Below are 27397 nucleotides of genomic sequence, written 5' to 3'. Positions count from 1 at the left end.
GATATACACTAGGTTTCTTTTTAACTACACTTTTGCACCTGTTATTGCAGCCCCTTCTCCGCTGGCTGTTGGCAGGCTGAGGGTTATACCTTGGGCCAGCAGACTGTAGGCTTTAATTTGGGCCTGCAGCTAATCACCTTGCTCAATACTGAGGGACATGACACATCACTGAAGGCTGCTAACTCATCATCACCTGCTCGAACATGAAAATGCACTTATTCAGCATGCAGAAGTCACATTAATACAGACAGCTGCAAGTTTTTCATTTTACATCCTGAAAACATTAGGCAGGGGAAGGGACTTGAAACCTGGATTTAAAAACAGATGTTTGGCTTCTAGCTTATATGAATGTATAGCATCTCTGCAGATGTTTAAATAACATACCATTACAAAAGCAACTGCCAGACAACAAAAGTCATAGCTAGGGCATCATTGCAAAGCAATATTCAATCTTTTGAGCATCAGCCATATTAAAGAATCAAGACAGCTTTCCTAACCTTTTAACAAAGAAGACTGTAGTCTGAAAATCAAGGAGTTTATCAAACAAAGGTTGGCTGAATGAACAATGTCTGATGTCATAATCCCTTTTAGAACCGTCTTGAAATTAAACTGTATGTTTTAAAAAAGAAAAAAAAATTCTCTCCTCCTATACTTCTCCAGCAACATTTTATAAAAGTAACAGGGAAATGGACATTTTATACAGTGTATGCTTTTGAAGTATAACTCACACAACAGGAAAACTGAATGAAGCTGCACACACGTCAGGTTTCCAATGACATCGTAAATCACTTGAGCTTTGCTTTTATGGTTACCAGATGTCATCAGAGCTCTTTGATGTTTGTGTGCAGTATTACATAGTAGTGTTGTATCTCTCTATATTTCAGCCACATACAGAGATGATCTCCATTAACCAAAGGAAAGTTTCAAAGGTTAGCTATTTAAATGGTCATGTTATGTGGAGTTAACTTGGCCCCTCTTCTAAGATTCAGAAACCCATATTAAGGAGCTAAAAGCCAAGAAACTGGAACACCACTCCCTCTGATGACTGTATGCAGATTGTTGAGGCAGTTGGGGAGGGGGAGAACAGAGACAGAATGTGCTCTGCAAATGGTAGGTATGATTTGATGGGGACAATGTGAATTTGTAATTGACTGAAACCAGACACTGTAACAGTACAGAATAAAGCGGGAGAGAAAAGTTGTTGAATCTGTGGGCTTGGCTACATAGTGACACTCAGGAAAATCAATCCAAATTAACTAAAGGTGTGAATTTAAAGTGGATTAGTTAAACTGCATTAAACCCCTGCGGACATACTCATAAGTAGCCTTAATTTGGTTTAGCTTAATTGATATAAAACTAAACCGAATTAAGGCCACTTAAATTCCGAATGAGGCCATGTCTACATTACAAAATTAAGCCAACCTAACTTGCATCGGCATACAGCTGCCACAGTAACTACATCGCTTGTGCATGTCTACACTTTGCTCCTTGGGTCAGTGGTGTGTGTCCTCACCGCTCATGGAGGTGGAGTTAGGAAGTTGCAGCAGCAGGGCATTTATATTGGCAGGAGCAAAATTTAAGTGTAGACACTTCTATAGTTAGTTTGACATAAAGCTGCCTTACTCTGTAGTGTAGACAAGACCTGAGAGTGTCCACACAGGGTTTAATGCACTTTTCATTAATTTGATTAGTTTTCCTGAGTGTCCCTGTGTAGACAAGTGCTGTGTCTCCATGTGTATTATTTCCCATAAACTGGATTTAATTTTCATCATTGTAGTAATTCCACATTGTTCCATAAATTATTATTAATTTGTTATCTTGTAGCACCAAGGAAATGGGACCATGTTGTATTAATTCCTGCACAGACACGTAGCAAGAGATTGTGGACCCTCTGAGGTTGTGACCATCATTAAAGAGGTAAGAACAGTCAAATGGAGGGAGAGGGGGAACATAATGCCACACACGAGTTTCTTTCCTCCTCTCCTTCTCCCAGTTGAACTGGCTTGTCATCTATGAGTGACACATTCCAATTCATTATTTTGCTATTACTGTTTGCTTCCAGAAACCAGACCCAAAGGAGTGTTGTCCAACTCTTTTCATTTTTTTTTTTGCCATATTGTGAAAAGAGGAGAAAAGGTAAACAATCAAAATATGCGTAATTTATACATACATTATATACCTTTTAAAAAACACAGCAGCTCTACATTGGCAGCTCCTTAATATAGCCATTATTAGTTAGCTGATGTCTTGTAGGAATCGTGGAAGAACTGGGCCTTGAAAAAGGATTTGATGGAGGACAAGATAATGGGCTTAGAATGAATGCAATGGAAACAGAATTAAAAAAAAAACCCTAAAAATGTTAATATAAGGGCTACTTTGAAACAATGCATATTCCCTAATTCACACCAAAAACATATGTGTCTGACAATTTCACAAAATTCATGTTTTAGGCATTTTGCTTCATCCTCAGAAAGTGAGATAAACACGAATTTTCCTCTAAATTGGTTATACATTTTCTCATTGAATATGGTACTTCTTAAAACAGTTTTTGTATGTAATATTAAAGGGATTGGGTATGTCAATTAGCTGTTGCCTTTTTAATGAACACAGTTCTGTTCTTCATCGGTAAACTGTCCATGTTGCAAGCTTTTTGGGGCAAAGACCTTGTCATCTTAAATTTCCTGTAATGCACCTCGCACACTTTCGGAACAGCAGCAATGCATTTCCAAAACACAGAGAGAATAGTGGGAGAAAGTGATGCTGCCATGGCAATCTAAGTGAGAATTCCCTCTCTTCTGTGGATTTAGGTCTCAGCTGAAATGTGAGGTAAGGATTTTTACTTATAAACATACAAATGAGGTGCTGTTGAGTATTATCTGTCCTAGCTGATCCAGTAATCATAAATTCAAGTAGCTGACATACATTCAGAGCACCTTGCTCTTTCTGACCCCTTTAACTCTGTAAATAGCTGTCTAGTGTGCAATACTATCTTACGCGACAACAGCTATTGTACATTCTGCCGCACTTGGATGGGTGTACAGGATGACACAACTGCTCCTTGGAAGCAGTAGCTTCTGAAGCATCACAGGCCAAGCCTGCCATCGTGGGGGTCCTGGTTAGAGCTGGCTGAATTATTTGCTTAGTTTAGTTTTTATTTGTGTTTGTGAACTCCTCCAGAGCAGACTACATTTATTTACCATAATTTTCAAATAGCTTATAAAAACAAGTTTTAGCCTCTAGGTTTTTTGCAAACTGTTCATTTTAATTATTCACAGCGGGTGACTTGTCACCTCAGCACTGTTACTGCTCCCTGACTGAATGACATGGAGAACGAGGAATTATGACCACCAAACTGTGCATCGTATCTACTGAATATTCTTGTGACGGACCAAATCCCAGGTGTTTGTATGAAGAGCAGTCATTCTCCAAACATTTGGGAATAAAAACCCATTCTCACAAATGTTTATATAACTCATACTAACAAGGTGGTTCCTCATATGGAGATTTGTGTGGCTGTTCCTGCTTTTGCACTCGTGATCCTAGTCCTGTAGCTGAAATAGTAAAGGCTGATTGATGCTTTTAGATCCAGAGGTCCTGGGTTCATCCTATAGAGACCACCTAACAAGTGAATTTGTTACATTTGTTAATAATGGGGAGAGGAAAGGGGAAGAATGAACCCTGTCAAACTGAGCAGCCACTTGGAATATAAATGAATATTTGCCACATTCTTTTAGCAGGGTTTAACCAGCTCTATTCATAGTTAAGATAGCCAACATTTTAAAAATTTATTTATTGAGACCATGCTTTTTCACTGAACCCCCATCCCATTTCTTCCTTTTCTCTTCCCCAAAAAGCATTTTTGTTCCCTTAAAAGCTATTTGACAGGTAGGGGATACAAAAAAGAGCAGGGTTACAAAATGGTTTTAAACTAACTCTGGTTTTAAAATGGCTCTGGTTTGCATGATCCTGGCAATTTGGGGATTCTGAGTGCATGAATATTTTTTTAAGCAGCATAAGCACTGGCACCAAGACTGTGAATTTAACTGTTGTAAAAAATTGTGTAAGAGTGGAATGTGTATTAGGAAGTTGGCTAGTACCACAGGCTGCAGAAAAAAATTATCTGGGTATGAGGGGGTAAAAGAGCCGTCTTTATTTCCATAAATAGGCCTATGTGCAAATCTCACGAAGGATTTAGACGTATCAAGTAGAGGCATTCTGTAGAATTATAAGTGAATCGAAAGAAAGTGGCATTCAGAAGGACAAGACATCCCACACAGTCCCATCTGCAGCTTAACCGTGTCCCCAAACCCTGAGTAACTCCAAAGCTGCCAGCACAACCACTTGCGGAGCCTGCCAAGGGTCCAGATGTAACTTCTGGAAAAATATCTTCCACATTTTGACATCTGGGTCTTGGGAGTTACATCTCAGAGGAAGGAAAGGAAGGAAGAATGGTGTGATGTGATGCTTGGAAAGAAATAAGAGTCTTGCTACCACAAATGGGATGAGGGGAAGGAGGCACTGAAAGAATAACTAATTAGAAGCATGCACAATGAGGATGAAAATAAGTATTTTGAAGGGTTACTGGGGCAGGGAGGTGAAAAGCAGGTATATCAACTACTTATTTGCAAAGTACAAGCCAGGACCCTAATTAGAGCTGGGCAAATAATTGATTTTTCAGTTTGCTGGCAGTTCTGATTTTTTTTTTTAAGCCAGTTTAGCTTGAACTGGAAATTCCTAAAAATACCAGTGAATTGAAAAAGTCCATTTACGGGTTAAACAAAACCTGTCCTTTGACCCAAAATGTTTTGCTTCTAGGCATTTTTAAAGCACTAGATTCACAAAACAGCTGGTGGAAGCATGCCCAGTGGTTAGGACACTCACTTGGGATGTGGGAGGCCAGGGTTTGAATTCCTGCTCTGGAGAAGGGACTTGAGGCCAGGTCTCCCCTCTCCCAAGGCAGTGCCCTGCCAGTCTATTCTGGGGTGAATCTCTCTTCATCTCTCCTGGTGAAGCTGTTCCAATGGAGCAGGTCTTTGTAGTTGGGTGTTCCCCCGAAGAGTGACCGAACTGCCAGGCGATAGTCATTTGCTCTTTTTCCCTGACCCAGTCATATGTTGTATTATCGATGACATTTACGAGCAGAACTGTGGTTTTGATTCCGATTAAATCTCTACTTATCACAGGGCAATTCTGAATATACTTTTGTTCAGAGCCGAGTGTCAGTAAATTGGTGGCATCACAAGTGGAACCCTGGTATCTCTAAGAGACTATTTACATACGGTTAATATCATTCTGCTGCCTCCAGCCACTGCATGCGTTGTGTTTTAATGCAGACAGTTAAAAGGTGGGCACAAATCCTAAACCACATCTTGTTTATGATTCACAGCAGACTCCGATTTTTCTCCAAGTTGAGCTTTTTTCATTCTGTGTAATATGTCCTAAAGTGCCTCCCTCTTTTTTGGCAGCGCCTGCTTATTTTTGAAGACTTACCTTAGTGATTACATAAAGGACTTAACAAGGACACACATTAGCAATGTAAAATAAGAACTGCAGTCAAAATATATTTTTAGAAAATCAACTGAACAATAGGGCCTGCACATTTGTATTAAGATTAGGGTTACTGAACCATTAAAATGATTTCCAGAACCCTGGGAAATGGGTCCTGTATTACAAGTTCTTTCATAGTTCCTGGGAAATATAAAGAAAGGATCCTACGCTGTAGTTTATGTCAGCTGCCAAAATTACAGTGCGCATGGTTGCCTACTAAGTTTTGTAGAAGCAATTATTCACAAATATTAAAAGTTACACCCTTTTCCTTGGATATCTGACCTGCTCAGCATCTGCCAAGAATTCAGAGTGAAACTTTGCAACCCCAAATTATTTTATGATGTGCCAAAGAATGCTTTGGGCAGGGATTGTCTTTGTGAAGCAGGAAAATATGTTGGAAAAGATTAATAAAACTTGGAAATGATCTTTTGATGAGCAGTATTTGGCTTTTACCGTTTAAATCTATTTGAGAAATATGATAGGGGGAGAAGGCAGGACAAGGAAAATGGAAAGAGGTTTTTTTTGTTTTAAAAAATAAAGCTTGAAATAATTCTCTCTTTTAATCACGCCATATAAATTAGCCTGACAATCTGTAATTAAATGTCAACACTGATCTGGCATTTTAATGTAACTATTTATGCAAATCAGCAAGTTTTGCAATCTTCTCCGATGGCCACTACAAAAAAGTCATCTTCTCTTACTACATTAATAATATCATCGTCTTCCAGACCTGTCCTCTGAACCAAAGGTTAAAGGAGAGGATGTGTATCATTTCAAGACTCATTTTTAGGCAAGGGAGATCATATTTAGCAGGTTTTGCTCTAAGCTGTGTTCTTCTGTCAGTTACAATAACCACCTGCAAGCAGCAGTGAAAAGGACATTGCTGTTGACGCTCAGTAATGAACAAGCAAGGCTTTCAACACTGAGATGGTTTCTACAGATGGTCACCTTGGACTTTTCAGTTCCCAAGATAGTAAGGCCAGATCTACACTACAAACGTTTGCTGACATAGCAGAGGTGTGGTGACTTGTGACCAACACAGTTGTGCCAGCAAAAGCCCCTACTATAGATGTAGTTATACTAGAAAAACTGTGCTTCTGCCAGTATTTTGGGGGAAGGGAGGGGTGGGCAAGCTAGCTGGAATAAGATATACTGGCAAATGTGCATTATTGCAGGTGTGAGCTGCATCCAGACTAGGAGAACCTTGCTGGTATAGTATAGCTATGCTGGCAAAACCTTCCAAGTGTAGGCCCAATCCAAAACTTTTTCCCAGAATTGATACTGTAATTACCCCCATGCCTATGATATTCAGTAAACCCTTATTTATTCAGCAAGTCCTTCTAGAATGTGTCACGTCAATAATTTATTCAATACAACACAATAGATACATCTTCATTATAGACTAATAATTTACAAAGTCTAATTTAAAAACATCTATAAACTTTTTTGGAATTATGGTAAAAACACATCTGAAAAAGGGTGCACTTGTTTGCGTTCTTCTGTCTTCAAAATGACCATACAGCTCATATATGACACTGTATGCCAAGACACAGGCCAAAGAGAATTTAAAACAGCCAAATTTGTAAATCTGTGAAATGATTTAGAAGGAAATACTGACTAAAAGTAGGGCTTTGAGGATGGCAGAAGAACAGGATACTCAGTGTATTTCTTTTCCTTTTCAAGAACTTGCTAAATTCTGAATTGCTTTCCTTACACTACATTTTAATATGCCTTCCTGATGCAAAATGGATAAGAGTGAACGAAGACATACAGCAGGACAGGTTTTTAAAATTTGCAAAACATGTATTTACACATATGGGCATTTGTGCATATGAAATAAATATTTGGAACATAAGTAACAGTTTACGTACATAATGTTGATTATTTTTCACTCCAATACATACAAAATGCCAGGGTCTACAGTTGATTAGTTTCCTCTGAAAACTTAACCAGAACAAGGAATGACCAAACTGCTCTGCTTCTGTATCTATAGACAAAAAAAAATTGTCCTTTGTTTTGTTAAATGTGGGGTTTGGATTTCATAACAGGACTATTGATATATTGCCTCTCTATGTTGTCAGCCTATGAGAAAAGCGCACACTGAGATCATGATTCTCACATTATTTCATGTGACATAAAGGTGCTGTCAACATGAAAGCCAAATTGCTTTTATCTACAAGAGGTTGGCAAAACGCATTAGAGAAAAATTGCACATTTAAACCAAACCCTTTCACATCTGGATCCCAACCTGACTTTAATCTGGACCCAAACCTGACTTTGATCATAAGTGAAATGAACTTGACTTCTAATTATACTTCTGGATCTTTTAAATGTATTTCATCTTTTCAGAGTGAATAAAGACGGTGGCACGCAGAGTGAGGAATTATGGATGATAATAAAGTTCTAAACTGAGAAATAATGTTTATTCCCCATTAGTTATATAAATAAACTATAAATTAGAACGAAAATACATCTGGAAGGGCCATGTGATGTGCCATCAAAATTTATCAGGAAGTGTAATGATGAAGTACTCTTTTCATTTAAAAGGGACATCAACTGAAAAAAATCACATTTCTGCCTGAAAAATTTGCGCTGCTACTCATACAAGTAATACCCAAGATTACTATATTGGGGGGGGGGGGGAATTGAAAGTTTTTCATTTTTAACTATGTACTTTTGACAATACTTTGAATACAGCCAGTTTCATGGTCTCCAATGTACTGTATAGTCAGTTTCCCTTAGTTTTAAAAAAGATAATAGAAGCAAAGGAGGGGATGGGGAGAAGATTTGTCAATGTTTTCAGAGAAGTTAAAAAAAGACTATATAAAGCATAATCTAACAGAAAATATTTCTTTTTAATTAGCCAATTTATAAAAATCCAATTGACAGTTTCTCTTTAAATAATCAGGTCAGTTATTGGGAGACATATCTATTTGAACTAATGCTGATTTTGTTCAATTTCTCAAACATTGTTTTCCAATATAGCAGATGCAACATCTGTACTAAGAACACTAAGGGCTCTGTGCATCTGAAATAAGCCCTGGAAGGTCACAAATCTTGGCTCTTAATCGAGCCGCCTATTCATCAGAAATTTGGCTCATCTGCAGAAGCAATTCTCTTTTCACTGAGTAGGTTGGGCCAATGGAAAATGAGACATCATGTAAATAAGCCTGTGCGCTCACAGACCAGCTCTCTGCTAAATCATGACAACTAAAAATTGACTTCACATTGCCACGAAGGCTCGTTTTAACGCTTGAAAAGTTGGATTCACCACCTTATTCTTGTTGTCCAGATACTCAGAATAAGTAACAAACTCCTGGCCCACTCTCCACCCTTATCTCACACTTTGATCAAATAAAATAAAAGCTACTCAACATTTCTGCAGCGCCTTCAACTAGAGGACTTCGGCGTGCTTTACAAATATTAATGAACAAAACCTCAACACTCCGTGTGAGGTGGGGTAAGTATTATTACCCTCAGTTTACAGGTGGGGAAACTGAGGCACAGAACAGTTTAGTTCTGGTCTAAACACAGTTTTTGTACAGACATAACTGTCAGTTACAGGTGCACTGTTTACCAAAATAATAAACACAGCATAACCCCTAGTGTGGGTACAATTATACTGGTTTATTTATTTATTAATTATTATGATGATCTATTTGCATTACTGCAGTGCCAAGGAGACCTAGTCATGGACTCGAAATAGGCTACGCATTGTACAAACACAGAATAGAACGATGGAATAAGCTATATCAGCATATAAGCACATTTATATTGGTATAACTGAGCCCATGCTAGGGAGGTTGCTCTGCTGTAACTATACTGGCATAGTTAAAATGGTAGGACTTTTGTGTGTAGACAAGGCCTAATTGAAAACAATATGTAATTAAGTTCTTTTCTACTGAGCTCCCTTGTCCTTTTCACTGTAATTTGAAGGCTTCAAAAGACGTGAATAGTACATGTTGAAATATAGCAGCTGATGTGAGCTTTGTACATGCACCAGGTAAATTCAGCAGCACTTGAGGGACATTGTTTAAAAGCATATTCCTAGAGAGGCTCTTTAAAAGGTCTTTGAAGCTAATGAATAGAATTGGGGGGGAAATCATCATCATCAGACTTCATACGTATGAGAATAGTGCACTATTTTTGTTGTCAAAGTGGTCCAGTACCTTGACTGACTTACGCTTCTTGTATAATAAATTATTCTTCAAGGTGTGTATTTGAATAATTTTGTCAAAACCCATACGCTCTATATTTCCTGTTCAACTAACAGCACAGTCTTCCTGATTTGCAAAGGATGAGGCAGGTAACGATGAAGCAAATGTAGCTGTCCTACATACACCAATATTTTTATTATTATTCTATGCTATGCTTCATCTGAAGTATTTTGAGGAAGTATGCACTTTTCATAAAAATGACAAACTCTGTGGTATACACAGTAGTTCACAGCACTCTGAATGCTATAAATATGTACCTAAGCATACAGAAAAAAAGTATGTTCTTTTCTTTGAGAAACTGTATGTGATCATGTCATTTAAGATTGTGTCATATGACATATATTCAAAAGGGACAGAGTATTAATCTACATTAAGTATTTTCTAACTTTCAATATCTTAGCTGTTCAACCGTAACATTTAATTTTTGTATAAAATGTCAAAGTTTAAAAAAAATTAAAAGAAAGTTCAAGACTTTGAAGTTCTGCTGGCTTTCAAGAAATTGTAAGGAGCACATGGAAATACTATAATCTTGAACTATTTAAATTGACAACATTAGAACTCCCTGTTCCATTAACTTTATGAGATCTGTAAAGAAAATATTCCCGTGCACCTTAGGAACTACAAAGGGGGAAGTGTGCCCCTCCAGTTCACCTTAGAAGATTTGCAGGAAGGAGCCCATCTCCCACATATACAAGTTTAAACTAATAACCGGGCCTTGTGGTTTCTATGATTCTGCAAAATCCCCTTTTATTGCATAACTTTTGCCTCAGTCTAAGCTTTAAATAACAGAGAATTTCCTAGCCCTTATAATTGCAAAAAAATCTCTCTAGCATGAGCCAAACACACAACACATTGCTGTTTTCTTGAGTTTCCAAACAGAAAATTTAAAACAGCTATTTAAAACAAGCTGTCCCATCCACCTTCATTGAGGAGGAGCGAATAACTATTCTGAAGTTGAATGGTAAATATTCAGACGTCAGCACCTAACAATTTCACTGCTGATCATTTTAGCAAAATCATCCAGTGAATGTTTCAATCCCACCATCAAGTTGGATGCAGTGGCAGATACTAATTGTACTCCAAAGAGTCTGCTATCCACCTTTGGAAGCATGGAAAACTTCAAGTTTAAAGTTTCAGAAAGCTATAAGTGTAAGAATGGAAACTGTTATGCAACCTTAACTACGACAGGCACTGCCAGGCAGCTGCTATGATATTTGTTTGTTTTTTAAGCAGTATAAGCCAGAGATAGATAGGGAGGTAATTTTCGGGCAGCAAAAACATATTGTGGAAAAAATTGAAGTGAAGGAACATCAGAAAAGAGCATTAGAAGCCAGAAGAGGAACACAAATCAATAAATAAAAATTATTAATTTTGAAATAGTTTTAAGAAATTGTAAGTGACAAGTGGCTGGGCCGTAGGGACAAAAAAAGTTTTATTTTGCTGCATTTGTGCCAAGTATGGATTTGTCACTCATATCTGAAGGCTTGTTTCAGTTTAGAGTATTTAGATTATACATATGAGACAGAATTAATGCAAGTCTCAGATATACCAATGCACCTGAATTTTCAATTTCTACTTCTTCTCACCATTCAGTTTGTCACTGGAATTCTTTTAATTACAACATGTTTCTAATTGCATTGTTCTGATGTCCTTTCTGGAATGTAAATAATCATCTGTTCTGTTTTGGACAGTCATGGCAGCATGTGGGAACTCTATATTCTGGATTCTAAGTGGTTGGGTGGTATTGCAACTCCTTCATTCTGGAAGAAACTAATAGCAAGTCTCTCTAACTTTAGTAAGCAAGGTCAACATTTTCACTTGTGGGTACATAAAGTTAAGCCCTTAAATTAATATTTAGGCACCTAAACATAAAGTGACCCAATTTTCTGAGGTCCTGAGTACACACAAATCCCAGTGAACTCAACCAGGGCTAGCGGTCTCCAGCCCTTTTGAAAATCAGCTGCCTAATTATGGATTTAGAAACTTTGAAAATTTTGGCCTGAACTTTTCATTCTCATGTGCAGTTCTCAGAAGTATTTTCTACTGGATAGGGGGAGAATAATACACACACAGTGCCACACTTGGAAAAAAGTAATGGAGGAGTGTGGAAGCACTAGAAATTTACTGGGTACCTGGAGGGGAGCAGAGCTGCAGCTAAATATTTTTAGAATCTGTGTGACACAGAGTTTAAGCAGACACTATCCATTCTGGGAAAAGGGGAAAACCTATTAAACATTAAAAAAACAAACAAACAGGGATTCCATGAAAAGGTTAAGACAAATATTTGAGGGTCCTATTAATAAATTTGTTTTCTGGTAAAGATAAGCAACATGTAACAACACTAGTATGCCACTGATGAACCATCTCACAGATCCAACACTGATAGGACAGCCCCTAGAGAAGCACTTTATGCTCTATATTTTTAGATACCATGCTTTCAAAAAAGAACTGAAATGTCAAAATGTGATTTCCTGGGAAATTTTACAAGCCACAGAAGTTTACTTTTTAATTTTTGGTAAACCTACTATCAAATGCCTGTTATATATTTAAGGCAACTAGTGCATTGGAGGGTTGACAGCGTAATTTAGGGTAGATAAGACCTATATGTTTTTCATAATAAGAGAAGAAATAAGTAGCATAGCATCTCTAAGATACAGCCTTTCATATCCATTCACACAGCCAAAGCCATTGTCCAGGTTCTCATAATCTCAAGTCTCAATTACTGAAACAACCTTTTTTCTGGCCTTGCCCCACTCATATCTGTTCAGAATGCTGTTGCAAAGATCATTCTTCTAGATCATTGTTTTGACCATGGCACCCTCTCTTTGCATTCCTCCACTGGCTCCCCCTTCTCTAGAGCATCGAACAAAAGCTACTTGCCTTCACCGCCAAGACCCTACATGGTCTATCTCCACCCTATCTACCATCTCTCATTCACTATCACAATGTCCGCTCTCACCTCTGATTGGCCAACAATGCTAGCCTACATCACCGACTTGTTAATTTTCAAGCAAGCACCCCTTTGTGTTTTCTCTCATGCACCTCATGATTGGGAGGTTGCTCCCCATAAACATCCGCGTAACTAACTCATTACTCTACTTCAAAATCCTCCTTTGCCATGAGGCCTACAAAATCCTGATAACGGTTAGGCCACTGGTGTGCACATATTACTGCCAGTCATGCTGACCAATATTGTCTCATTGTTTTCTTGTATCCCCCCATCTGTCTGTATCCCCCCATCTGGCTTACTAACGCCATATACAGTGGTAATATCCCCACCCTACTCTTATTTGATCTTCCCCTGCTTATACATCCAATAATTGTGTTCTCTTTCTTAGCTACATCACACAGGGAGATCACGTTCCATTAGTGATCTCCCTTGCCCCCTAAATTCTTTTCAGTGTCACTGTATTCCAGAATACAGGCCCCATCTTTGAAGCATGAACACCTACATCCTTTGTTTCAGACGTATAACCTTGAATTTTTCTGTATTAAAACTGAAACACCTGTTGTTTAAATGAGCCCACCTCACCAAGTTATCCAGATCAGTGTGTAAAACTGACTTGACCACATCCTTATTTACCACTTCACCAATTTTCAGGTCATCTGCAAATTTTATCTTTTCTTCCAGATCATTGATAAAAAAAGATCTTGAACATTGGTCCAAGAACAGATCCCCATGGAACCTGACAAGAAACACGCCAGTTGCATGAATATTCCATATGTATAACTTCTTTTTGAGCTGAAATTAGTTAACCAGTTTTTCAACTATCTGGTATGGGCTACACTGATTTTCTGTAGTGCTAATTTTTTACTCCCATAGAATCTCATGTGGGAGTAAGTCAAACGCCTTACAGAAGTCTAAATACATTTTGTCAACATAGTTACCTTTGTCAACCAAATTTGTAATCGCATCAAAAATTATATCAAGCTTTTTGACAAGATCTGTTGTCCATAAAACCACGTTGACTGACATTAGTTATGATTCCATGCTTTAATTCTTTAGCGATTGTGTCCCTTATCAGCCTTTCCATGAGTTTACCAGGATCAATGTGAGACTAAATGGTTTATAGTTACCTGGATCATCCCATTTGCCCTTTTAAAATATTGGCACAAGATTCACTTTTTTCCATTCCTTTGGAACTTTCCCAGTAATCCAAAATTTATTAAAAATTAACAATAATGGTTAAGAGAGATCTTCAATCAATTCTTTTAATTCTCTTGGGTACAAGCTTTCCGGTCTAGTAAGGTATTAAGCAAGAGAAAGTAACCTTTGAGGTTTATTGATGAATTTTTCAACTTTAAAAGGCTTGAACTTCCTCCATAATCATGTCATTAGAGTATTTTCATGAGGAAGTGCACAGTACCTACAAGTACCTTTGCCATGACAATGTTTGAATTAACCTCAAGCAACCTGCTGCCTCACAGCTGTGAAATATTTGTAACGATCCAGGAATATTTCTGCTTTATATGGCTTTGCCTACTTGTCTTGTGAGTGATTCCTTTTGTCTTTTCCCCCTACTCACACACATTTTAAGGGCAAAAGCTTAGAATTCTCACAAGAGAACATTAAAGGAGAGAAAAGGAAAATTGAGCACCTGTTTTCTTTTTAAATTACTCTGATGTTGCTATTTGATTTATATTCTTGATGTTTTGTGAGCTGGGTGGATGCTCACATTCCAACATACAATACCATTGATGGAAATCTAAAAAATTCCTGGTTTTGCAGACTCCATCAACTGTAGATGACTGAACTCAAACTATATTACAAAAACCCACAGGATATCAAATTTACAATCATTAGAAACTCTTGTTTAGACATTTTTAATTTACTATCTCGTCTTTCTATATTGTTTATGCTAGAAGGTGGCAAAGCATCTTACAAGCTGAGATTTCTTTATCTGTGTTATAAAAAATACAAATTTAAAACTCCATAAGGGAAAAGAGCATAAGCATGGCTCAGAAAGTCAATACCAATTGTATAGTACATGCTTCTTAAAAAACAGATCTGATGGCACAGCATTACTTGCAGTTTCCTTTTACTGTACAACATTGTACCTGTACACAACTGGGTCAGATACTTCTACTAGGACTATGCATAGTGTCCAGGCCCAAATGGTTTGGTTTGAGCTAGTTTTTCCTTTAAATTATTAGTGCCAACTTCTGTTCTCAACTATATAATTTATATATGGAATAAATCCAGTGATGTCAGTGGAGTTATTCTATATTTACTCTCACGCATAATAAAGTTAGGGAAATATAACTTTCTATGTCAAATAAAAGTATATGAAGTAGAAACACAATGGTTTCCCCCCAGTAAATGGCTAAAAAATACTGTAAAACAGTAGAGGAAAAACATCCAGAAGAGCCTTATTCCACCATCGTTTCGATCTTGCCATTCATCGGGAGGTCCATAAAGTTTCCTTTTGAATCATTCCACAGCATTAGTGTGAGTATTGAGGGCGAGCAGGAAGGCGAAGACTGCCATCTTTGGTTTTTGCTGTCCCATAGGGGAAAACTATTGCACAACACGGTGATGTGGAATCATTTACATTAAAAACAATATATCAAGGCAAATATACAACAGAAAGTAATTTTAAGGATTCTAAGGTATGGCTGTATCCTCTATGCACCTTTTTCAGATGTTCAAAAGCCTTTTAGAGTGAAACCCCAGTCAGCTTGTTTTTCAAAATGAAGTTTTAGATCAAATTTTATTTTTCTCAGCCCTTGCTTTCCATCACCAGATCACAGACAGCAGCCATGTCCAGTTCCAATGAGCCAGATGATTAGAGGGGAAACAGGCAGTGAGTGCTGTGCAGATGGGGGAAAGAAGGCTGGTGCTAGCCTCTCAGAGGGCCGAGTATACATAGAAATTCCAATAAGCCTCAATGAAATACATGGGAGGATAACTAACAGGGGCACCTTGATCTCTCCAAACAGTGATCCAGATTTGAGTTTCCACTCCAAATAGATGCTGAGATTTTGATCCCATCTGCCTATTCTAATGGGGCCAGAAAGTTTTTTCCTAGAGCTGTTTTTTTTTTTAAAAAAGGGACGTTTTGCTAAAATGTATGTTTTTTAAATTTTGAAATCCAACAATTTTCAACTAACTCTGGTTATCTCTAGCCCAACGCAGAGACCAATTCTAGCCCCTGTTGGGACAGTGGGTGTCAGTTCCTGGACAATGCAGTTGCCCTACACATCAGCAAAGCAGCATTCCTACCGGCTGGTGTTAGCTAGGAAGTGGACGCAGGCTGGGAAAAAGAAAATGGATCCTCTAAAATTAAACATCAATTTGAAGGTATCTTTTAAAAGCACAGATTACAGTTTTACTCTAAAAGACCCTCCTATGTTTGAAAAGAGAGCGGTCAGAAGAGCAGAGGGAAGGGAAGACAAGGACAGAGTTCCACTTTCACCATTAGATTCATATACAGAGTGACATTGATTAAGCACAAAGATCAGATATTTACACACACAAATAACCATTTAGAAATGTACTTATCTGCAGCCCAATGAAAAGCTTATTTACAGAAAATCTCACTTCATTTGACATTTGACTAAAATATTCTTAAGTGGCTAAAAAACCCCAAGGGATTAAGTAATTGTGCTTTGTGCATAGGTTGCCAAAAATTACTTTGGCTAGTATGATATAATTCTACTCGACATTGTTAACATAATGCTATTTATTTTCTTGTTTTGCCTAACTACAATATTTACTTTTGTACCTTTGTATATCTGCCCTATTACCATGGGGAATGGTTTCAAAGACGTGGTTTTGTGCAGAGAATATTTAGCCTGGATTTTTCATTCTCTAATGCTCAATGCAATTTTGTTGACACAACACAATGCAATAAATTGGTTTTCTTCTCTCCCTCTCTCCATCTGTGACGCGTGTTCTGATGAAAGACAAGTAATTTACCTGACTCCTGGAGATAGCGATACACCAAGAAATTCACTTCGTCACTGGTTATGCTCATCTTAGCCCCACCTCAATATGATGAGGTTTACAAGAAGTGTGATCCACGCTCTGTTCAAAGAGGGGGAAGAAAACAGAAGAGGTTTTGTTCTATTTTGATTTACTATATTATTTGCTACCAGAACTGAGGAACATTATTTAAAGGGACACAGTTAATATTTTAAAGGCTAAAATATTTACATTTATTACAGTTGTGATTTAAACTGTATGTGAGAGATGCAAAGACAGCGTTGTTAAATGTTGAAAGTACTTTAGCTTTACTACAGTTCTCTTGGATACTTCCTTCAGTGTATGAGTACACTCTGATCAGCACTACTGGCAATTACAGTCAATGCATCGTACGCCACGCCACACCTAATCCTTTCCAGGCCAAACTTTATAATCTAGTTTTCTGCCTAGTGGTTTATCCATGTGAGAAACAGACAGTAACCTCAAAAAATAGCACAATGTTACTCAGAGAACTTAAATAAAATAGCAGTAAAATTACAAGCAACTCCAAAAAAAATAAAAGAACAAATAGTAAATGTATATTTATAGGGAGTTATGCAGAACACTTTGTGCAGAACAATGTATATGCACACATCTCTGCATAATAAAAAGTTGTAATGTCTCAAGTATTCGGTGGTTCATAAAGCACAAGAGTCAAGCTTGGATGATTTACTAAAATAACCATAACCTTTAAAAAGAAAGACAGCTTTGCATGACTAGTTTGGGTATACTTTGTGATAAAAAAAAGAAGCCGAATGCTATATATTAAGATGTTATTTTGTATTTGACTTTCTCTCTCTCTAAATCTCGATGACAATTTTTTTTTGTTCTGGTTTAGTTGGTTCAGAAAATTCACCATAACAGCTTTAAGTACTTTAAGTGAGCCTTACAGCTCTGACATCCACACCGAACACATAACCACCATGTAAAGGTTTGGAAGTAAGAGCATGCTTACACATTATAAATGAAGAATTTTGTAGGAGTCTGCTGTTTGTTTTAATTTCTCAAATGTCTCTTCTTGGCAGGCAGGATGGTCTTTGTTCACTGAAAACCTCTTCAGTAATTCCTGTTGCCTAGAGTAGCACCTGCTACTGTAGGCAGTGCTGATTAACTACAAGTTTCCCCCACTGATGATCTAAACCAGCAGGTCGTTCATGACTGTAACAGATGTCTTTGCATATTTATGTAAATAGAATTCTTCTTATGTCTTATATTCCCCTTCCCTGCTCTATTTCAGCAATGGCTCAGATGTTGTGTTTCCACCACAACCAATACCTTGGATCATTTAGCAGAAGTTCTTCTCAAGTATTTGGTTCTATATTACAGGCGTTTGCACCTCTCATGCAAAAGATAAAATACATAGTACATTCTCCTCCTCCTCCTATGATTTTGTGCTTAAAGCACTGGACTGGGATTCGGGCATCTAGGTTCAATTTCCGTTATGCTACAGTCTTCCTGTGTGTCCCTCGGAAAGTCACTTGGTGTCCCTGTACCTCAAGTTCTTCCTCTATGAAGTAGGGGTAAAACTTCCCTATCCACAGCAATGTTGAGAGAATAAATTCATTACTATATGTGAGGAGGTCAGACACTAAGGTGATGGCTATCATTGCAGACAGATAAATCTACCTTTGTAAACTACAGCATTTTGTATTTAATGGCAAAAATGCACATTAAGAGAGCACTTTTTACAAATCCCTATAAAGAGCCTACTTAAAAAAGGAGACCTTTAAATACAACTTTACTGCTGTCTACTAGCATAAATAGTATTTGAATAATTCTGAATAATTCACCAAGCGTCCCTTTTGTATAATACTCTCAAAACACTCAAAGCCCCCAAAGACGTTATCGATGCCTGTTAAAGCCATTTTTAACTCCATCTATTTGATTACATATAAACATATATTCCTATCACAGATGTTCATTCCTACAGCAATAGTGTAAGAAACTGTGACAGCGCTGGTTTAAAAAAAATAACCCACCAACCCTTTTTTTAGTATCTTAAAAATAGCACTTTCATTTCCTTGGTGGTAGGAAAGATGGTAAAGTTAAAACCTCTTACAAAAATTCAGTTTCAGTGATGACGTACATTATGCTGCTTTGAGTATTATTAATAATATCTCAAGAAATTACAAGAGCTGCTCCTGGGATGCATCTTATTAGGTTGAGTTATTAGTATCATAATCTTTCCTCACACAGAGGTTTTTTTTTTTTTTTTTTTCCCAGACAACACCTTTGTTAAATGAATTAAAAGCCAGAGGAAATAAGTCTGACTGCAAAATAAAGAGTTTGGCAACCACAGAGAAAGCCTCCACAGCAGCTACCTTTCTCCCTTTTGTATTAGAATTCCAAGCACACTAAGTAGCTGGATTTATAATGCATTTTTCCTGAAGTCAGTGAACAGGAATTACTTTGACGTATGTGTCAGATCATATCTTTATACACATTGTTCCCATCCCATAAATAACCAGATGATCCCCGCTCATGCATTTAAGCTCTCCCCCTCCTGCAGATGCCAATGCAGCAATAAGATACACAACCACAGGCTCCATCCATCTGAAATGATCCAGAGATCTTGGCTCTGCCCCAGAGTAATCTATTCATCAGAAATTCAGCTGAGCCATGAAAGACTATACTAAATTTCATTAACCCTGCCTTTTGACTTCCTCCATCCCCACACAAAAAATACCCCAAACCTGATATCAGACTATGGAAAAGATAGTCAGGAGGAGAGGAACATAATTGTCTCTTGTGTCGCTCTAAATCGGATTCAGGAACAAAGGAACAAAACAAAAAATCCTCCTCCACCCCCCCCAACACAATAAAACTCAGTCCATCTCTAAAATCCTGAGAAAACCTCCAGCGGAAAGCTGGGGTGGAGTGGTGTGTGTGTAGTAACCAAATGTGTGTAGTAACCAAATGTTCTCCTCGCATTAGTGGAGATCAATATTGTCTAGATTAATACTCCTGCTCTCTCCTTTTTTTAAAGTATTGCTCAGAGACAACATTACTGTGCTTATGCGGCTGTTTCACATTTAAACTGAAGTGATAACATTTGAGTTCACTGTGACATAATTAAGTTCACAACACACAACAACAGGCAGACGGTCAAAACACATCCAAGCTCTTTTTTTACCTGAAACACCTTTTCTCATAATCAGTTACATGTTATGGAGGGTTTGATTAGTTTCAGCTATACACAGAAAAAAATGGGTCCTCATCCTGCACATATGCATGCCTGGGCTTAAAGTGAAGCATATGAGTAGCACCAATAAAGTCAACCGGACTAGTCATATACTTAAAATAAGCCACAGTTTTGTTGACCCCACGCGTTTAAGAATAATGAGAGTGTGTTTGTAAGATCAGGGACTTACCTTGCATTATCAACAGGCAGGATTATTTAACTACCTTCAGTTATTTAAATTATAGAACTTAAAAGGGTGGTTATAATTTTTTTTCTTTTAAAGTGAGAGTTGGGGTGAACAAAGTACCAGGTTTGGGCCTTTTCTTTTCTCTCTTTTTCTCTCTGTTTTTTTAATCCTTAATTTGTATTTTACTCTTTTGTGGGATCCTGGAGGGCTGCACCCTTGCTCCAGGATGTGACCAGGGGGCAGCAGAGGCTGCCTGAGGAGAGGATTTGGGATTTGCATCTAGAAGCAGAGTCAGCAGCCTGTTAAGGGGGATGAGCGTAGGAGAAGCTAATCCTCCTTCCCCTTCAAAATATCGACAGTGATATTCACCTACATTGCCTCAAGCAGAAGAGAGATGAGCCAGCAAGTGAGAAGACCCACTAATATGGCCCCCTTCTATTTCCTTTCCCTTCTCTGATGGTGGCTAATCAGAGAGCCAAACGGCAGGGCTGAGGCAGTAGATAAGCTGGTCTGGCACTTACATGGCTCATTGAGGGAGTATGGCAGCTCCAGGGTGCTTTGAATGCAAGCTGAACATGTTTAGCTCCACCGGGCTCTTCCTTCTCACTCCACACCCCTCTGTCTCTCATTAAGTGAGGTTATACTGTTTATCTAGTTACCTAGTAGAGTTGGTTGGGAAATGGCATTTTTCTGCATGGAAACTTTCAGTGACACAACATATTTTTTCATTTTCTAAATCTTCCAAGGAAAATTCCAGATTTTCAACACAAATCTGAACACGAAAGAATTTCAGCCAAACATCAAAATATTTTGATTTGGAAACTCTGCCTTAGTGCCTTATGGAGTCGAAGTTCAGGTGAATCCTGCTCCCATTCTCCTCTATAGGATAGGTTCCCTGGTCAAGCTACACCTCCCTTGATGCACCACAGCCAGCAACACCCATGATGCTCCTCATCTCCTCTCTTGGAGGAGGGGAGGAAGTGCATCATGGGAAACAGCCTGGCCAGGACACCCATCCCATAGAAGAGAATGGGGTCTGAACCCCTCCCCGCCCCCGCCCCAAAAAAACTCCCTTGATGCACTGCAGAATCTTATTCTAATAAAAATATTTTGGTTTTCTGGTGTTTGGTTTTTCAATGAAAAGCAACATTTCCTGTGGAAAGCAGCCACTTTTCATGAAAAAATTAGTCAACCCCCCAAATTTTCTGTTGAAAAACAGTTTCAGCAGAAAATTTTCAACCAACCCTATCATCTGTTTCTAGGCTGTCTGTAACTAGAGTGTCTAAACACAATAATCATTGATTAAGAATCAGCATCTTCCTCACCCAGAGGACGGCATTGTTTTTGTCCCATACTCTGCGTTTTTGCTCCTTGTCTGTCTTTCATTCCAGATTTCTCCTCTTGAATTGGAACCTTTATCCTGTTCCACTCCCAGGAAGCCAGAATTTTTCGAGGGTAGGTAGTCTCACTTTTTTGTCTCCCCCTTGCCACGTAGGCTGCTGCTGATTCAGGCAGATATAATTTAAGCCACCTTTTCTTTTTAAGTAGCTTCTGATAATAGAACAAGTCTGCCGATGACCAGGGGTCAAATTGGGAGAAGAAAAAAGAATGGTGATGTACTCTTTCCAAGCTACGCTAAGGTGAGTTATCAAAATAAGATACCCTTCATAGTAGATTGTTACTTTATAGTATAGATCATGGACGCTCTCTGAGCTCCACTGAACTCGCCTCCTTCATGAGTCTGGAATATGCCCATGGCTTCTGCTGAACTTCTTGGACTTGGTTCCTTCTTGACAGGGGAAAAGAAATAACTGGTGGCATCTCCCACGTGCCACCCACTTGAGACAGCAAAATGAGATGTTATTCACAGTAAATTGTGGAGTTCTCTGACTCTCCTTTCTTTTTTCCTCTGTGAGGAATTAAACAGATAACTACATTGATATTTAAATCATCATCATTGGCCATGTAAGTTAACACCTCAGTGATAGGAATGAAGAAGGTCAAACCCGTCAGAGCTATTGTTCCAGGCTCTCTGTTGGTTACACTCAGTTCCTATTTTTGAGGCTTTCTTCACAACCATATCCCCTAGCAACTTGTTTTTTGTTTTAAAATCAAAGTTGAGTTTCTGGAGAACAAGAGAAGATCTTCAAATAAGTGCTGGTGTGGTATACCCTTATGTACTGACTCAGTCAGGGTCCTCTCAGTGACACTTATAGCAGCTCAGTAGGGTCCTAGACCTCCAAGAGAAAAGAGATGGGGCTTTCAGGGATCCCAAATAGCCCAACATTAAGACTAGCTTTTTAAAAACACCAGGAATTATATTTACCTGAGTCTTCTATTTTTTGTTTTGTATTTTAAATGAGGGTGAACAAAAATAAATGAATAAAAATCCAGCTAGCAAGATTGAACTCATCTTCATAAAATTCTCACTGCTACCCACAATCACACATTTTCATAATTGGAAGCAACAACTATGTCTATAATGTATACAATTATTCCTGATAATCCCCGATATAAACAAGGAGTGGTCCAGCTCTGATACTGACATGTTGAAGTGTATCTTGTACAATTAGTCACTGAATCTGGACTCGTTTTTTTGAAGGAAAAGGAAGTGGAGGGAATGAGAGTGGGAATTAAATACTTAATGAAAATAAACCTCCACTTTGCCTTGAAGAGATCATTCCTGATGGTAGGAGTTAATGGGTCAGATCCTACAATCAAATTCGTGTGCGTAGACCACTACACTCACGCAAAGTCCCAGCAACTACAAGAGGACTCCCTGTGGGACTCAGGATCTATCCGTATGTATCTGAATGCAGGAGCAGAGTCATAGCACTCTGAAATATCGATAATGACATGCTTTGGGGCAGACTAATCTCTGATGTGCAGGACACATTCATTGCATACCTTTAAAAGTATCTGCAACTGTACAAGGTCCCTATTAGAACCGGGCAGGAAAGGGTTTTCTGTTCTCAGAATTTGTGTGAGATTTTTGAAACATTTTCCTGTCTCAAATCAGGGTGAAAAGTCAAAAATCTCAAAAAAATTTGTGAACTGAAAGTAATAAAAAAAAAATTTGTTTGACTCAATTGAAATGTTTTGGTTTGATCATTTCAAGGTGTTTCATTTCCAATAATCTTGTAACTTTTAAAATATTTTAAAATATAAATGATTGTAAAATTCAAAATGAAATGTTGTTTCAAAAGAGGCAAAGTTGTGCACCACCAAGAGTAAAGCCCATCCCTCTATTTAGGATGTTACTGATGTATAACTTTCCCCCCATTTTTACACTTAAAACCTATTAGTTTGCTTGGTTTATTTTTCAGTCCTCAGCTAGTTTTCTTAATGACATCAGCCTCCAGCATTACAGTTCTAAGAGCTCAAGTGGATCTTTTCCAGCTCCCTCTGCTCTAAAGTGAAAAGGGTTTTTGCTGTATTGATCTTTCCTTCTTGGCACTTTGCTAAGAAAAAAAAATACACCCTTCTTAATTAGTGGAATGGCGTTGTATTTCTTTCATGACCTACTTTGAAAAGAGGCAACTTCAATTAATTTGTTTTTTAAATATACAAAAATAACTTTAGTGTTTACATGCATACACTATATGAAGAGCTGTAGGAAACCAAGATAAAAGAAGGCTGATGGTAGCTCTAGGGCTCACAGATGAAATTAGCATCTGAAAATAAGGAGTATGGATTAGAGGCGTTAAGAATTGACTATACTATTGTGTTTGAGTTGAGAACAGAGATATTGGGTGAAATCCTGGCACCACTGACAAGCAAAACTCCCATTTGACTTCAGCGGAGCCAGGATTTCACTCCTTATATGCACACGAACGGCTAGATTCACAAAAGGATTTAAGCACCTAACTGCCACCTTAGACACCTAAATCCCAGAATCAGGCCCCACTGGGATTCCCAAAATCCCCATTCAACTGCTGTCAAACTGTGTAGGCACGTGAACTCACTCAGCACCTTAATTTTTGCACTAAAAGTTCCCTAGGCTCCTATGCTTCTGCCTCTGGACCTATATTCCCTCCAATTTTTTACGTCCGCGTGCGAAATGAAATTTGTTATATGCATCAATATGGAGGTGATGGGTGGCAGGGGGTGGGGCTGAGGGGTTCGGAATGTGTGAGGGGGCTCAGGGTTGAGGCAGAGGGTTGGGGTGCAGGGAGGGGATGAGGGCTCTGGCTGGGGGTGCAGGCTCTAGGATGGGGCCACGGATGAGGGGTTTGTGGTGCAGACTGCCCTGGGGCTGCGGCGGGGAGTGAGGACTCCCCCCAGCCCTCTCTCACTGCAGCAGCACGGGGCCGGGGGAGGGGTGCCTCTCCTCGGCCACGGCAGCTCCCGTGGGGCGCCCCCTGACACAGACCTGCCATACCTTGGCAGGCACCTCCAGCTTTGTGGGCTGCCGGCCAAGTGGGTAACTTTGCAGGGGTGGCGGGGGGGATGACTCTGCCTTCCGCCCCCTGCACCCACAAGGGAGGCACTCATGGGTGGGTTCGAACTGCCCAGCCCCATGGGATGGGTAAAACCACACTCAGCTGCATCAGCCACTGGAATTGTGCCCCCGGCCGAGCTCCATGCCTGGATACACATGGCCCATGGGCCATGCAGGGAATCAGCCTTTGCCTTCCCAAGCCCACCAGCTGGCTCGCAAGGCTGGGAAAGCTCAAGGGAGGACCTGCTGGGATGGGCGTCAGTGGCTGCGGGGGGCAGGGCAGCATGGCACTCCATCCCCAGGGGACGCAGTGGGTCATGGGGCGTCGGCTTGGGCACCTCCCGCTAACTCACAGTAGTTCATTAAACCCACCAGACAAGGTGGCTGCAGCACAATGGGCAGGGGGCGCTGCTTGGCTACGAGTTTTAATTTTGCTCCACTGCATGTGATCCCCCACCCCAGCCCCAGCAGCTCTGGCTGGGGCGCCTCTCCTGGCCTGTGTGGCCCTTGATAGCCTACTGCACGGCTTAGAGGGAACTTAGCTCTGGACATGTGCACTGCAGCCTCACTCTAGTTGTCTGGACACCTAAACTCCAGAGTGATGCACGAACGAAGGAAAGGTAGGCGTTCCTCTGTCTATTTTCGTTCAGGGACAATATACCCTGAGTGTATAAGTGAATATTTAACTTTTATGTACATTTTTTCATCCATATTGAAAAAGCACATGTACTATTTAGCATTCAACTGCAAAAAATTCCAGTAGAAGCATGTTCGGTGTGATTTTTAGCATGACATACTCAAAGCTTGCCTACCGGATCAAGCCCCTATACAAAACGGCCACGGAAGGACCTCCCTCATAACTTTGAGCCCAGTGACTAGGACACTCATCTGCAATGAGTGAGATCCTTGGTTCAAGTCCCCACTCTACCTGAGGGAGGGGGCTGGCAGAGGAAAAGGATTTGAGCAGGAATCTACTGCTTCTGGTGAGTGCCCTAACCGTTAGGCTATTCTGATGTGGAGCTCCCTCAGTTTATCCTGTTGAAGCTGTTTCACTGTGAATAAATAATAAAAGAATCATGGGTCCAGAGAGAACACACATGAGAATGACATTGTAGCCTGTTCGTTAGAGCAGTCTCCTAGGGAGACCCAGGATCCAGTCCCCCTGCTCCAGTGCCTTTTTTATTTTACATTATTTATGCACAGTGTGATTGGATGTTTTTTAAATGATTGTTTTATTATAATATTATATTAATTTTATTATTATTATTATTTTATTATTACACCAGGGTAAATGTTTTCTTTTCATTCTCTCATAGCTAAAAAATAACTGAAAGGATTGTGTTCTAAGTAAGTTAAAAAAACAAACAAACAAAAATAACCTTCAGGCAAACAACAAACATGGAAAATTTCAATCCCCAAAATAAATATTTTGAGGAATGTGTGAAAGCACTAGTTTATAATGGAAACTATTTGGACCCTTAAATATGGCAGACACCATTTGATACCTACTATTTTCATAGAGATTGGGTATGAATATAAATAAAGAGCTCTGTCTTCAAATATAACATTAGAAACATTTGGAGAGAGAGAAAGCATTTACTTATTTGATCAGTGGTAGATAAAAGCTGCCTATTATTTGTTAAAATGGATAATGTTAAGGGATTATCAATTTTAACTGCCGGAAGGACAACCAGTGCACAGAATAGGTGCCTATCAATGTAATAACATCAAACAAATACATGTATCAAGATATATTACTATCGTTAAGCATTTCTAGCCTTCATTATTAATTCCATGTACTGGAGATCTGATCTCACTACTAGTGTTATATGACTTCACTAACATCACTCCTGATTTCCCATTGGGGTGAGATCAAAATTCAGCCAAGTGACAGGTTCATACTCACTTAGGCACAGCCTACTTATTTATCTGTCCTTGTCAAGGCAGGCAAGAGTGACAGTCCCTCCTTGCCATTCTAATATTCCAGACAGCTGCTTCTGAGGAGACTGTATGGGTGAAACAATAGGATTTATTTTCTATTTCTCTTCAAGTCAGGAAAACAGATAATTCCCTTCCAAAAGGGATCTCAGTAGAAGCTTCTAAGTAGATACTGATCAATACTGAATTTTGTTGAATTAAGTTATATTTTCCATATGCAAAGAGCGAGACATTTCATACAATAACTTGGTCCAATGTATCCCTTCATATGGATTTTGCTTCAGACAGAAGACTGTGCACTGAATACATATTTATCCCTTTGAAATGTTCTTAGTTCTTAGAAAATCCAGACTGTTTAGTAAACTGGTTTCTTTCATCCATTTGTTAATCATGGTCTGATTTTCTCTAAGTATTTAAATAAAAAAGATAATTCCCTCACAAAAACCACCATTAAAGCAGAACTGAGATTGAGACTGTATTGCCCCCCTAGTACTAAAGCTGGTAAACAAAACAAAACACACCCCATGCTTCAACTTCACAAACTGATTAATTTTGTAGTTAAGAGGGTGAAATCCTGGCTCCCCTGAAGCCAGTGAAAGTTTTATCGTTGACTTTAGTGAAGCCAGAATTTCACTCAGACTTCCAACAACATAGTTAACTTTACCCTTGTATCCCACCCTCCAGCTGGGACCCCCACCAGATGTTAAACAAAAGTTAAGTCTGACCTTTTAAGTGTATTCATTCCAATGGCATGACCTTTAGTTTTATGATACTAACACCCACATCCATGCTCCACTCATATATTGGGCTAGTGGGGGGTGGAGAAGAAGTTCTCTGTAAGATTAGACTTTTTGGCTAATAGGGTGGTAAGTGATAGACAGCCTGGGCTGTACGTGAAAAGTCAGATGATGTGTGTCTGTGA

At 39.0% G+C, this 27397-nt stretch overlaps 1 protein-coding gene across 7 annotated transcripts in view; it reads right to left on the bottom strand.

The window, feature by feature from the left end:
* The window catches only part of TBL1X (transducin beta like 1 X-linked), a 252897-nt gene that overhangs the window by 36901 nt on the left and 188599 nt on the right, over positions 1-27397 (bottom strand). For 5 of the 7 annotated variants that reach the window (XM_073354501.2, XM_073354539.2, XM_078854042.1 and 2 more), the window contains one exon: positions 16684-16791. In XM_073354501.2, the coding sequence (XP_073210602.1) occupies positions 16684-16741 (58 nt within the window). In that variant the 5' untranslated portion in view covers positions 16742-16791. Of the gene's footprint in view, positions 1-16683; positions 16792-26443; positions 26544-27397 lie in introns of all 7 variants that reach the window. The other 2 variants (XM_073354483.2, XM_073354519.2) reach the window with 1 other exon arrangement.

Source organism: Lepidochelys kempii, chromosome 1, assembly GCF_965140285.1.
Source record: "Lepidochelys kempii isolate rLepKem1 chromosome 1, rLepKem1.hap1, whole genome shotgun sequence".
Classification (NCBI taxonomy): Eukaryota; Metazoa; Chordata; order Testudines; family Cheloniidae; genus Lepidochelys; species Lepidochelys kempii.
Note: the sequence above shows the minus strand (reverse complement) of the source record. Positions and strands in the feature narration are given on the sequence as shown.